The sequence below is a fragment of the Gorilla gorilla genome, chromosome X, assembly GCF_029281585.2.
Source record: "Gorilla gorilla gorilla isolate KB3781 chromosome X, NHGRI_mGorGor1-v2.1_pri, whole genome shotgun sequence".
NCBI lineage: Eukaryota > Metazoa > Chordata > Mammalia > Primates > Hominidae > Gorilla > Gorilla gorilla.
In genome coordinates this window covers 119,344,764-119,359,342 of record NC_073247.2, presented here as the reverse complement: position 1 = coordinate 119,359,342, position 14,579 = coordinate 119,344,764, and the positions used below count along the sequence as shown (strand labels likewise).

The 14,579-nt window shown below is 46.6% G+C and overlaps 1 protein-coding gene across 1 annotated transcript in view; it reads right to left on the bottom strand.

Annotated features, from left to right (window-relative positions):
* Positions 1-14,579, bottom strand: part of FRMPD3 (FERM and PDZ domain containing 3) — a 78,692-nt gene that overhangs the window by 29,336 nt on the left and 34,777 nt on the right. The window contains exons 10-11 of the mRNA XM_019018959.3: positions 12,757-12,846; positions 10,891-11,070 (exon numbers count right to left, since the gene is read on the bottom strand). Coding sequence (XP_018874504.2) covers positions 10,891-11,070; positions 12,757-12,846 — 270 coding nt within the window. The remainder of the gene's footprint in view (positions 1-10,890; positions 11,071-12,756; positions 12,847-14,579) is intronic.

The following is a 14,579-nucleotide window of genomic DNA, read 5'->3' as shown; positions in this document are numbered from 1 at the left end:
GCGGGGGTAAAGCTGGGAATTTAGATTAGACTTCAGAACGGCCTAGAACACCCTCGATTCTAAGTCCCTTGGGTGCAAGAGCTATGTCTTGCTCATCTTCACATGCCCCTGTAACACCCAGAACACCTCCCTGGACATGGAGGAATCTCTGTGGAATCAAGTTGTAACTCTGCCTTTTGGGCCAAAGTCTTTCCGGCCTGCAGCTCTGCTCAGAGCGTCATGCTCGGCCCGGCGCGGTGGCTCATGCCTGTAATCCCAGCACTTTGGGAGGCCGAGGCAGGAGGATCATCTGAGGTCAGGGGTTAGAGACCAGCCTGGCCAACACGGTGAAACCCCGTCTCTACTAAAAATACAAAAATTAGCCTGGCATGGTGGCAGGCGCCAGTAATCCCAGCTACTCCAGAGGCTGAGGCAGGAGAACTGCTTGAATCAGGGAGGTGGAGGTTGCAGTGAGCCAAGATGGCGCCATTGCACTCCAATCTGGGTGACAGAGTGAGACTTCGTCTAAAAAAAAAAAAAGAAAAAAAGAGTCATGCTCTATCCCCTTTCCTTTATTTCCCTGTGTCCTTGAGATATTGTTAATTGGTGCTTATTAAAAGAGCTCCTTAGTCAAATATGTTTGTGACATTGGGTTAAATAACACTATGCAGATAGTTTTACTATGAGAATTCATAAGACCCTTTAATATACAGTTGTGCACTGGGAAACCTCAAAACTTAATATTCTAAGTTTTCTGAATTTATTAGACCACAAAGATCTATTTTTATAGAAAATCTCATGGTAACAAGGTTGTTGTTGTTGTTAACCCACCTTGGGAAATACTAGCACACATTGTTGACTTCTGTTCCTAACTCTAAATCAGTCAGATTAGTCCTGGGGTTAACTGGTTAACTGCTTCAGAGACCAGGCAATGCTATTCAAGAAAATCAGCACTATTTCAAGAAAACCTCCTAGTATCTGTATTGTAATTTTAACTGTGGCTTGACCAAGTTTGAGTCAGACTGAAGTCAGCCTTGGGAACATTCTCCTTGGAATAGGGCAGTGGTTTCCAGATAAAGATCACTGAAGACTGGCTAAAGAGGGAGCCATGGGGCTGTGGGTCACCCAGACCAGGCATTAAGAAATAGGAGAATTAGGCAGAGGAAATGAGGCCCTTCTCTGACCAATGAGGAGGCTACTGCAACAGTCTAGGAGAGAGGTGGTTAGGGCCTCCACTAGGGTGGTGGCTGGTCCAGTGAAAATGAAGGGACATTATGAAGACCTGACAGAACTTGATCACTAACTAGATTAGCCTTCCTTGGCTGAATCACCATTACCTTGGGCTCAATTCTGATTCCAAACCAGCTCAGCTGTTAGCTAAAGTTGCAGTGGTTTTCTTTTTCCCAGGATTCCAACACAGAGCCTGAGTTGAATATTTTGTAGTTCATATAGGCCAGGGGTCAACACACATTTTCTATAAAGGGCTAGCGAGTAAATATTTTAGGCACTGTGGGCCATACGGGTTCTGTCACAACAACTCTGCCATTGTACATAGTGTGGAAATAGCCACAGATAATCTGTAAACTAAACAAATAGGCATGACTGTGTTCTAACAGAACTTTATTTACAGAAACAGGCAGTGAGTCAGATTTGGCTCATGGGCCATAGTTAGCCACCTGATCTAGAAGTGAAACTTCTTTTTTGCCTTTTTTTTTTTTCAATAGAGACAGGGTCTCACTATGTTGCCCAGGTTGGTCTTGAACTCCTGGGCACAAGTGATCCTCCTTGGCCTCCCAAAGTGCTGGGATTTACAGGCATGAGCCACAGCGCTCACTGAAGTGAAACTTCTTTACAGCTAGAAACAACTGTATTCATTCATCACACATCTCAAGTTATTACATTTGCTAACAGCAATCACCTTCTTTGGAAATTCTTCTCTTGGCTTCTGTTTCTGTGAGCTGTGTTCCGGTTCTGTAATCTGACCATCTTCATCTCTCTCTTTGGTTGCCTCTTCATGTGCAACCTCCTCGCCCTAGCTATATCCTAGGCTCAGTCTACAGCCCTCAATTCTTCTCCATCAGGGTGTCTGCTTTAACCTCTATGCTGGAGATTCAAAAATCAACATGCCCAGTCTACTCCTTTGAATTATTTTCCTATTGCAGAAATCATATGGTGCTATGTCTATACCACACAGTCTTGTGTTGGATCAAATACTAACTTGAATTCTTTCATAGTTGTTGTACATTCAATTACAATGCATGCCACAATAAGGCATTTGGACTCTGCCCCAACTTTAAGGCAACAAGTTAGTGATGCTTCTATGGAGTTCATGCAATACCTTTGGGAGGAAAAAGGAACAGTTTGTACCTTGAGGAGCAATGGCTTTTTTTTCCAGTGAGAAAGGGGCCAGAGACAGGTATTACTTTTTAGTCATTATTAGGAAGGGGTAGAAGGGACTTTCGTACCTCCAGTTAATGAATGTTTCTCAGTCACAACAGAATGGCCAAACTTGCATACAACAAAATAAAGACAAAAAAGTATGGAAAGGAAATGAACTTGGGGGGCAGGGAGTCAGATATCCCTTCTTGCTGTCTTGCTGCCACTGTAGCCCTGCCACTGATGGCAGAAGGATATACAGATACAGAGGTTTGAGTGTAAATGGCAGCTACCACGAGGGCCCAAGACTCACTAGGCTTGCCTCAGGTGTTTTCACATCACGGCCATCCCTACTGCCACTGCTTCATTTCAGGACCTTATCATCTTCCTGCCAGATCAAAACTCCTCAAGGTACGTGTGAGTGGGTGGCCTGTGTGCTGAGATACTGAGCCTCTCGGCTTCTCAGTCCTATTGCCTTTGGCCACAAGCTGCCTCATCTGGTATATATGTGTGCCTTGTTTGTTTGTATGTTTTGTCATATAAATTGTGACATTTCTCATGATATGGAAAAGGTTGGGATACACTAACCCAAGAACCTCCAATAACCTCTTGACTGGACTTTCTCCCTCTAGTTTCTACCCACTTGAATCCACTTCACCTCCATACTGTTGCCTGAAGATTCTTTTCTACTTTATTATTATTATTATTATTATTATTATTATTAGTAGTAGTAGTAGTAGTAGTAGTAGTACTGGAGATGTGGTCTTACTATGTTTTCCAGGCTGGTCTAAAACTCCTGGCCTCAAGTGATCCTCCCACCTCAGCCTCCCAAAGTGCTGAGATTACAGGCATGAGACACCCTGAATGACCCTGAAGGCTTTTTTTTTTTTTTGAGACAGAGTGTCACTCTGATGCCCACGCTAGAGTGCAATGGCAGAATCTCGGCTCACTGCAGCCTCTGTCTCCTGGGTTCAAGCGATTCTCCTGTCTCAGCCTACCAAGTAGCTGGGATTACAGATGTGTGCCACCACATCAGACTAATTTTTGTATTTTTAGTAGAGATGGTGTTTCACCATGTTGGTCAGGCTAGTCTCGAACTCCTGACTTTCAGTGATCCACCCGTCTCAGGCTCCCAAAGTCTGAAGGCTCTTTCTAAAGCACAAGTCTCATTGTTATTTAAAATCTTCAATAGCTCATCACCTGTAGAAAATCCAACTGCCTTACAATGGCATACAAAGCCCTTCAGGACCTGGACCCAACCTCCATCTCCAACCATATCTCCCATTAACTCCACTGGTGCTCCCCTCCCATCACTGTCCCTCACCTTATACTCCAGCAATTACAAATACAGTTCCTCATGTTCCTTCACATCTTCATACCTTAACCTATGCTGTTCCCTCTGGCTGAAATGCTCCTGTGCCCTGCTTTGTCCACCCAACAAGCTGCCATAAACTGGCTAGATGCCTCCTGGAGAACATGACCAAGTGAAAGATGCATCCATTCATTCCAGGACTAGGCCAACCTGGTTCCTGCCCTCATGGAGCTTACAATCGAGCAGGAAATAAGACATAACCCAAATCAAATAACCATGCAAATAAATATGATTGCGAGGTGTGATAAGTACTTTGAGGAAAACGTATAGAGAGCTACCCAAACGTAGAATGTCCTGGAGTGGTACGTGGGTGGGTAAGTGTGAATGTGTGCGTGTGTGACTAATTTGGTTTCAGACGCTGGAGACAGCTTTGAGAAAATAGCATTGGCTGACAAATATAATGTGAGACCATTTGACCAAAGTAGAGGCTGAATGGCTGGCTGACTAGTGAGCTGGCCGGCTGCAGGGCAGTCTGACTCACTCATGCCCTGGTTGACAAGCCAGCTCAGGACAGACAGAATGCCTAACAGCCTCACATTCTGACTGCTGAGCTGCCTGGCTGGCTGGTTGGCTGGCTAATGGACAGAATTACTGACTGGAGGCTGGGAGAATGGCTGATTGACTTCATTGTCTGACCACTTCAGTTTCCCCTCTTACCCCCAATATAGCCCAGTGCCAGTAATAAAACAGCACGAAAGCAAAATCCCGTGCAAGAGAGGGCCAAGCACAACCCCAGCTGGCTCAGCACAGCACAGCTCATCAGGAGCCTCTCCTTGTCATCCCCAGACAGCCAACTTGGCCCCAGCATGGGCCAAATGCAGCTCGCAGTAAAAGGAACACAAATGCACTTTTTGCCAAGAGAAAAATGAAATTTTTGCCAACAGGTAAAAATGAAATCAAAAGCAGGCAAACAAAAAGGTTGGACAGGTTCCTTAGAAACCTTCAAAAACAATTTTTTATTTTAGATAAGATTTTAATGATCATGACGTGTAATGTAACGCTTGTCCCTACAGAGATCACTAGAGAAATAAAGCTCAAACATGAGAATAGGACACATACTCGGCCACAAGATATCCCTTGGGACATTCCTTTGATGATTTCTTTTTCCACCTTATGTGCTTCTGTAGTAATGGGGTATGGTAATGGCCCAGGTATGCCTCAGTCCCAGGCTGCCATCTCTTGAAGAAAGATATTTGAATACTACCTCATGTTTGCTCCACTAAGAGCAAGTAAGCTGAGTGAAAACTAATTAATATGCCCAGGCCATCTTCAAATGTAGCATGAGGAAAGGAGAATGGAGTTGGAGGCATGAGCCAGCCAGAAGAAGGTACAGCAGGGATTAATTTGACATGCTTCAGCCACATCTCCTTCCCAGGGTGCCCTGGGAGCTAACAGGCACTTAGCACTCTGAAATGCCAACTAGGAAAAGGATTTTCCCTGGGGTAGCCTTCGCTCACTCTAGCATCCCTGAAAACAGGAAAAGGATGGAATCAAGGGGCCTGGAGAGGAAGGGTAAAAGATGATGGTCTAGAGACCCAAGGGATCAGTATATTTGGTTCTTGCCTCCACAGCACTGGGAAAGGCTAATTGGGCACAGTCAGCCAATTTGGGGGCAAGGCAGAATATCACTTAAGGTAGTGGTTCTCAGGCCAGATACAAATTAGAATCACCTGGAAGTGGTAAAGACCTGTATACCCCTGGGCCCCAACCCCCCAGAATTCTTATTTTAAATGGTCTGGGAGGAAGAGTCTGGGCATCCAGTGGTTTTTAAATCTCTACATATGATTCTAATGTGCAGTCAGGGCTGAGAACTACTTTAAATGAACCATCTTAATTTCACCAGACCCTTACAGAATATTACCAGACCAGAGTGGCCTGTCTAGGGGGAAATGGGCCAAGTCTGGTTTCTAACTTCCATGTCCCCTGTTAAAGATGTTCAGACAGTCCTTCTTCAGTGTATCCTACGCAGTTGTGTGCTGGTAAACATTTCACAACCAGTTCTTTCTTTCCTTTCTTTCCTTTCCTTCCTTCCTCCCTCCCCCGCTCCCCCCTCCCTCCCTCCTTCCCTTCCCTTCCTTCCCTTCCTTTCCTTCCCTCCCTTCCTTCCTTCCTCGCTCTCTTTTTCTCTCTCTTTCTCTTTCTTTCTCTCTTTCCTTCCTTTCTTTTCTTTTCTTTTCTCTTTCTTTCTTTCTTTCTTTCATCTTTCTTTCTTTCCTTTTTTTTGACTGGCTCTTGCTCTGTCACCCAAGCTGGAGTGCAGTGGCATGATCACGGCTCACTGCAACCTCTTCCTCCTAGGCTCCAGCCATCCTCCCACCTCAACCTCCTGAGTAGCTGGGATTACAGGCGCAAGCCACCATGCCCAGCTAATTTTTGTATTTTTTGTAGAGACAGAGTTTCGCCATGCTGGCCAAGATGGTCTGAAACTACTGGCCTCAAACAATCCACCCATCTCAGCCTCCCAAAGTGCTAGATTACAGGCGTGAGCCACTGCACCCAGCCCACAGCCAGTTCTTTCAAGTAGTAATTTGTAGCATTGGCCAATTTCCCTGGTGTACATACACCCACCATGGCTGCTTTCAAACTATTAACATGATGGCACTGAACAAAGAGATGGGGAGAGATGTGCCCAGCTGGCTCTGATGCACTGTGTGAGCCAGCTCCAGCACACCACTGGCTCGGTGGGTAGATTCTTACTGAGCCCAGGGAAGCCATTCTCTAGTAAGAAGCTTCCCAACCCTGCTCTCCCAATTCCTTCCCAGAGCCACCTCTCACTAAACACAAATATTGCTGATATAAGCACCTCTAAGAAGCTTTCCTTAATACCCCCAGCCAGAATTTTGTCCTCCCCTGTACTCCCCTAACATGCTCTTGGTAGCTCTCCTATGGCACTTCCTTCTGTGTGCCATGTATTTGTGCTTTTTTTTTTTTTTTTTTGAGATGGAGTCTCGCTCTGTCACCCAGGCTGTAGTGTGGTGGCACAATCTTGGCTCACTCCAACTTCCACCTCCTGGGTTCAAGGGATTCTCCTGCCTCAGCCTCCAGAATAGCTGGGATTACAGGTGTGTGCCACGATGCGTGGCTAATTTTTGTATTTTTAGTAGAGACAGGGTTTTGCCATGTTGGCCAGGCTGGTCTTGAACTCCTGATCTCAGGTGATCTGCCTGCCTCAGCCTCCCAAAGTGCTGGGATTACAGGCATTAGCCACCGTGCACGGCTGTATATGTCCATTTCTATCCTACAAGCTAGGTAAGCTTTTTGAAGGCAAGGAGCCATGGTTCTCTCTCTCTCTCTCCCTCTCTCTCTCTCTCTCTCTCTTTCATTTTTGTGGAGAACGGGGTCTCACTATATTGCCCAGGCAGGTCTTGAACTCCTGGGCTCAAGTTATCCTCTCACTTGTGCCTTCCTAAGTTCTGGAACTACAGGCATGAGCCACTGCACCCAGCAAGCCATGTTTTTTTCTGTCTTTTAATTTTTTTTCTATTTTTTTGAGACGGAGTCTCACTTTGTCCCCCAGGCTGGGATGCGGTGGCATGATCTCGGCTCACTGCAACCTCTGCCTCCCAGGTTCAAGCAATTCTCCCGCCTCAGCCTCCCAAGTAGCTGGGATTACAGGTGTGTGCCACCACGCCCAGCAGATTTTTTTTTTTTTTTTTTTTGCATTTTTAGTGGAGATTTAGTGGAGACAGGATTTCACCATGTTGGCCAGGCTGGTTTCGAACTCCTGACCTCAAGTGATCTGCCTCCCTTGGCCTCCCAAAATGCTGGGATTACAGGCATGAGCGACCGTGCCCAGCCTCTTTATTTAAAAAACAAAAAATTCTGGAGGACTGTTGTGGGGTCGGGGGAGGAGGGAGGGATAGCATTAGGAGATATACCTAATGCTAAATGACGAGTTAATGGGTGCAGCACACCAACATGGCACATGTATACATATGTAACAAACCTGCACATTGTGCACATGTACCCTAAAACTTAAAGTATAATAATAATAAAATAAAATAAAAAAAATTCTGTGTTTAGCATGCTTCCCAGCAACAGCAAGTTCATACTAAATGACTGTCAAATCTAAACCTTGATCTTTTTTTCTCCCTCAATCTTCCCTTTCTCTTTTCACTACAATATCATCCATTTTGCTTCTGCTGGGCACATAGTACCATTCTTCAGAGTACTTGGGACCCATGAAGTAGGCAGAAGGGCTAGGTATAATAAGACATGTGCATTGTCTGTGCAAGAGTGGTATGCAGGGGAGAATATGCACCCACATCTTACTGATTTTGCATATTTCACATCTCCTCTTTTTTTCTCATTACCACTGCTGTCCCTCCAGCACAGGCCCTTGTCCCTTCACGCCTGGACTAGTGCCATGATCCCCTCCTCACTGCCCTAGCTCGACATTAGCTTTGCTCTCCCCCATCTTGCACCCTGGTCCAAATCAACTTTTATTTGATCACCCCTCTGCTCAAAGACCTACTGTGGATTCTCACTGTTCTACCACATTGAATCTAAATTCCACAGACTGGCCTTTGAGGCTTTTAACCAACTTGTTCTGCCCACCCCCAATCTCTTCAATCTCTTTTCTCGTTATTCTCCTCTCCAGCCAAGCAACTATGCTTATCGACCTGCACATATGGCTTGCTTATTTCTGTGCTTGCTCCTTGCCTTTGAACACATCCCACTTCTCTCTGCTAATTCATGCCTATCACTTCAAGATCCAGCTTAAAACACCCTCTTGTGGGAAGCCAGATCTGATTAACTCCTTCCTGTTCTTTTGTTCCATATTCCACATCACACTTGTCTGTAACATTTACTTCACATTACTTTTTCTTTACTGATGTTTTGCTTTTGAAAAAATAACAGGTCTCATTCATTGAGTACTTACTATGTGCCAGGCAGTATGCTAAGACATTTTATGTACATTTTTTCATTTAATACTCACAACAGGCTGGGTGCAGTGGCTCATGCCTGTAATCCCAGCACTTTGGGAGGCCGACTTGGGAGGACTGCTTGAGCCCAGGAGTTCAAGACAAGCCTGGGCAACATAGCAAGACCCCCATCTCTAAAATTAAAAATAATAATAATAATCCTGACAAAAACCTTTTGAGATAGGCATTCCATTTTGCAGTTGAGGGAATCGGGATTCAGAGAGGTTAAGACACTTTCTGAAGGTCACACAGGAAGGCTGGGATTTGAGCCTTGTCTGATTCCAGAGCTCTATACATGTTCTGATATTGTGCTTTAAAGGCAGGTCATGTGTCTTTGTGAATCTAGTCTCCCCAGTGACAATGTAGCTTCTCCAGGGCAGCATTCATTCCCACAACTGTGGCTGGATCACTCCTAGAAATAAGCATAGTGCTCCTCACTCAGGCAACACCCACTGAACCCCTGTTCAGCCTGTTTCCTCCCAGAGCTCTGGTAATATAGGTCTCAAGCCTGTGCATTCTCAAAGTGGTTGCATTACACAGTCACCTAGGAAACTGAAAAAAATAAATAAATCCTGATGCCTGGGTTTCACCCATGACCAAAGAAATCATAATCTCTGAGAGTAGGACCCAGGCATCTGTTTTTTTCTTAAAGCACTTAAGGAAATTCTATTGTGTACTCAATGTTGAGAATCACTCAGAACATAGAAGACTCAGTTGGAAAGCTGTGTCTCTATTTTAAACCCCTTTTATTTCTCAGGAAGCCACATCTCCCCTGCATGCCTTGTCTTCCCTGCCCCCTTCTCTGCCCGTCCATTTGGCTTTTTACCCAACAACATCTGAGGAGTGCAGCAACCATTGGTTGAGGAGGTAGCCGCAAGCCAATTAAACATCGGCTCCAAGCCAGTTCCTAAACCAATGGGAATCCTGTGAATCACAGGTGGAAAAATCAACATATTAAAGCTTTCTGGGTTTCACAAAGACAAAAATAAAGCAAATAATTTTCTCTTTTAGAAACAGCAAACACTCCACCTCTTAATCTGCTACCAATATCTCCCCCTGGGAAATCGTTTAAGAAAGGAAAGTTGCAACTCCTCTAAGAGCTTCCGCCAGCTGGCAGGCAGGCCTGCCCCCCACCCACAGTGGTCACTGGTATTCAAACAGGAGAGCTGTGGAGGGGGTGGCTGACCAAGACTGCCAGACTTTGCACAGGCGACAGCTGCTTGCCAGTCCGAAGGAGCTGATCTATGGGAATGAATCTAAGGTTCTGGAAGGGCTGGACTCTGGGAGGTGAAATAAGGACAAGGCTCTGCATGTTCCCCTTCTTCCCAGGCCCCCTCTGTTCTGTTCACATGCTCAGACACCCTCTCTTCAATGACTCAAGGTGCGTGTCCCTATGGCAGGGCCCCCCAACTGCTGTGCACATGGAATGGGTGAAGATGGGCCAAGATATTCATTCCTATAGTTTCTGGGGCAGCCAGGCAGAACCTGGGGTGGACAGAGTCTCTGGGGCTGCTACATTTACCCCAATGTTCCACATGAATATAATTTTTTTTCTTTTTTCTTTTCTTTCTTTATTATTACTTTTTATTTATTTTATTTATTTATTTTTTGAGACAGGGTTTCACTCTGTTGCCCAGGCTGGAGTGTAGTGGTGCAGTCACAGCTCACTGCAGCCTTGACCTCTCTGGCCCAGGCAATCCTCCCACTTGAGTCCCCTGAGTAGCTGGGACCACAGGTGTGTGCTACCATGCCCAGCTAAGTTTTGTATTTTTTTGTAGAGACAGGGTTTCACCATGTTGCCCAGGCTGGTCTCAAACCCCTTGGACTCAAGTTTTCTGCCCACCTTGGCCTCCCAAAGCATGAGATTACAGGCATGAGCCACCATGCCAGCCTGTGAATATAATTTTCTGTGTGCTATGATATGAGAAAAATGGGAAGCAGTGGCCTGGGGGTAGCTCCAAGTTCTCCAGTTTCCCTGCCCTGTGCTGAAGAACTGTCTCAGGCTGATCTGACTCTCCATAGCATTCCTTAGTGCTGGCTGACCTTATTATGTGGTCAAAATGGCATGTCCCAGAGGGCTGAGAAGAGACAGATTAGCCCAAAGAGTCCCAGGGTTGAACCACTTCAGAATTACTGAACCTCGCCTAACAGACTCCAATTCTCTTTCTCAAGTTTACTTCTTCCTCTATTCCCAAGGTCTGTTCCTAAACAGAAGGAGGCCCTCAAAGCAGGGCTTACCTTGGCATCCATGATGCTGGTCTCCACCCGGGCCACGCCCTGGTTCTCCCGGAACAGCTGGATCTTGCTGATCTTGCTGAACTCGGACAGCACAGTGGTGAGGTTGGTTTTGAGGTCAATAACATGGCTGATGCCATGACGGGGTCCCACCAGGAGCGTGGTGGCCGACTGCTTCTCATCCTGGTGCCCAAGAATGGCAGGCAACGTTCACAGAAGGAAGGGTGGAGGAGGTGGGGAGAGGAGGCAGGTGGAGGAAATAGAAAACATGCATTGGACTCTCTGGTGGGGTCTGAAAATATCTGGGGCTCAGTGCCACAGTAGGACAACCTGGAGGGGAAAATGGTCTGGGACAGAAAATGGTTCCTGGGATAGAGCCCCAGATTATGGGTCCAAATGAACACCTTAGCCTCAGCAGCAGGTTGAGTAAAGTGCACAGGCAGAAGGGCTGGCTCAAGCAAAATCATGAAGTAGGTGAGGTTTGTTTGGGGGCCTTTGGAGCACCCTCCCCTTCCAAGCCCCAGGGACTTTTCCATTTGTTGCTGCAGGCCATTTGAGGCCCCCACCCAGTGCTCTGCCTGAGAAGGTGGCATCCTGTGTCTGGTCTTTACCCTCCCCCCACCAACAGCCACTCAAACTTGCACTTTTCACCCAGGCCAAAAACTAAACTGGCACAGTAACTCTGCCTAAGGTGTTGAGGGTTGATTGGGTACTTCATGGCAGCCTCCCTCGTTAAGCAGAGATTTGCCTTTTAATGGGCACTCCAGCAGGTATGGCCAATAGAAATTTTAGCAGTGGTAGGTGGGTGGAAGAAAGATTTGACAGTGTATGAAGGAGGTGGGAGGGGACAGTGGGCTTTCAGTGTTCTGCAAATCCCAGTATGTAAATGGCTACCTCTCGGCCTGAAGGACTGGATTCCCTTAAGAGGTCTTGACAGATTCCTTGGAGCAATCAAGCTTGGGTCGTCTGGAGGCCCATTCCCTGGTATTAGCATCACCCTGAGGAACCTCTTGTGCCTGTCTATAGGCACTTTGATAAGTGGCTTTCCACCGATGTGCCGCACTAGCTGACAATGTGCTCCTGGGAGCAAGACAAGCACCTGGATCCAATTAGCAAGGTGATTTGAATTTCCTTTCACCAGGGTAAACTAGCCTGGGGCACAGTCTTAGGGTGGGACCAGCTGTGCCCTGCCCCAGAGCCTTGTTCCTGCAGCAAAGGTGCTGAGCAAGCAGGGGGAGAAGTAGAAGGACTCAGGAAACCTAAGGTAGGGGACTGTGGGAGTATGTGGAACAAAAATGAAATAGAGCAGGGGTTGCCTAACCATGGCCCATGGGCCAAATACCACCCACCACCTATTTTTTATGGCCCAGGAGCTAAGAATGGTTTTTAGATTTTTTAATGGTAGGGAAAAAAAATCAGAAGAGGCATGTTTTGTGACATGTGAAAGTACATGAAATTCAAATTTTCGTATCCATAAATAATTATTGGTACATAGCCACACCCATTTGTTTATGCATTGTCTGTGGCTGCTTTCATAATCTGACAGCAGGGCTGAGTAGTTGCCACAGTTGCCAGTATGGCCCGCCTGCAAAACCTAAAATATTTACTATCTGGCCCTTTATGGAAAAAGTATGCTGTGCCCCCAAATCGAGGAAGAGGAACAAAAAAAGGTCATGGAGGGATACTCAAAACAAATATCTCCTCCCACTTTATCATTTTAGCAGAGGCAGGGCCAGGGAGGTAAGAGGTAGAAGGAGGAGGAAGAGGAACGAAGGCCTTTAGAAATATTTGCCCCTCCTGCCCCCACACCCAAGGACAAGAGCCAACAAAGGGCTCCCTCCCCACATCCCCCAATCCTGCGCCACTGACCAGGCCTACAGTGTTGAACAAAACGCCCGTGAAGGTAGGAAGTTCATTCAGAATTCGTAGATACTGGAGCTTTGCCTGAATTGCAGAGCCCTGTGGAAAAACCCATCCAGAAATATGAGAAGCCTGAGGGGCACAGGAAAAGCAAACCCATGTTCTCAATGAGGAGTCTCAACATCCTAGGACAGGCACCAGTCAGCAAGTGACACTGTGGAGATGTGAAGATACCCTTCTTAAAACAGCAGCAAGGTTCTAGTTTGGACAGCTCTTCCCTCTAGTATCTCATCTCCCTTTCTAAAATCTTGTCCTACCTCCTGATCTTCATTCCTAAAGTATCCAGCTTACTCATTTTGTTTTTGGTTTAATTCCAACTAACTGACGCCCCACCTAATCCATACCTCTCTCCTGAGATGTTTCAGACCCCTAGAGTCATGTAGATGCTGGTCATTCCCCAGCTGGGGGTCCCACTCAATACCTTTCATACTAAGCATTCCTAAGTCCCAAGCCTGCACTTCAGGCATTCCTGGTCTATATCAGCATCCCCTGGGCAATCAAGCCAGAAACCTGTGAGTCACACTGGACTCCTCCTTAATCATCTCATGTGAGAGCCAGCAGTTACCAGATCATCTGGATACTTACCCCCTAGCTCCTTTTCCAATCTATCCATCCCTCTACTCTAGCCAGTCATTGCCTTGACATTCCCACCTGTGTCAGGGTGACAGCCAGGTTACCTTCAGGACTGACACTTGTTTCCCTCTTTCCCTCAAGTGCCTCCACACTGTTAGAGGGAGCATCCTAAAACATAAGTTTAATCACATCAGCTCCCTGCTTTAAACCCTTCAATGGCTCCCAGCTGCCTAGAGGATGAAATACAACCTCTTTCCTTGGCACACAAGGCCCTCCATGAACTGGCTCCTGCCAACCTCTCTGGCCTCTTCTCTTGCCCCTACCTTCACCCCTTGCACACAGCTTGCATTTTCTGTACTTGCTTAGGCTGAATGATTTGCATTTCTGTCCTTGCACCATGGTTTCTCATATCTCTGGGCCTTTGTACAGATGGGTCTCTCTGCCTGGGAAACACTTCCTCCCATGACCCATGCCCACGGATTAATCTAGACAAACTCTTATCTGTCTTTCAAGACCCAGCTCTGGCCTTTTCCACCTCCCTCAGGCTGGGCTTAGTGTTCTTCCTCTGTGCTTCCAGAGCACCTGTGCCTAATGCACTGTGTTGGGACTGACTAATGTGTTTCCCCATTAGACTGCGCCTGACTCAGGGGCCAAGACCAGGCCCTCTTCATCTTCATATTTCCAACCCAAGCACTGGGGTGCCTCGAAAAAAATGTTACCTGAGGAGATGGTGGTGAGCACTGATGCTCTCAGTTGAGAAGAAAACAATCTGATTAAATATTCACAGCAAGGTGGGAATGGCTTAACTCTCCGGGGAAATTTGCATCTTAAAAGAGAAGCTAGTTGGTAATGCAAGAAATCTGGAATGGGAGGAATGTATGGGGCGATTGCGTCCCATATGTACATCTGCATGCTGATTCTAGTGCGTCTCACCACTCTCCTGCTTCTTGGGCAGGAAGCACAGGCAGATTGAATCTTACAAAGCTAAGAAGCTGCTGCGGGGCTTGGGAAAGCAGACAGTGGGAGTCCCTCAGAGCACTAGAAAGTGGAGGCAGTAACCTGATCCCTCACCATTCCACCCAGTGACCCATTCTCCAGGTCAGGTCTTGTGCCCCCAACTCTCCCACTTTCCCCTGGGCTGGGGTTTTGTCTCCCAGAATTCCACACCCTAGGACTGATGAATTAGAGGTACAGAGGTA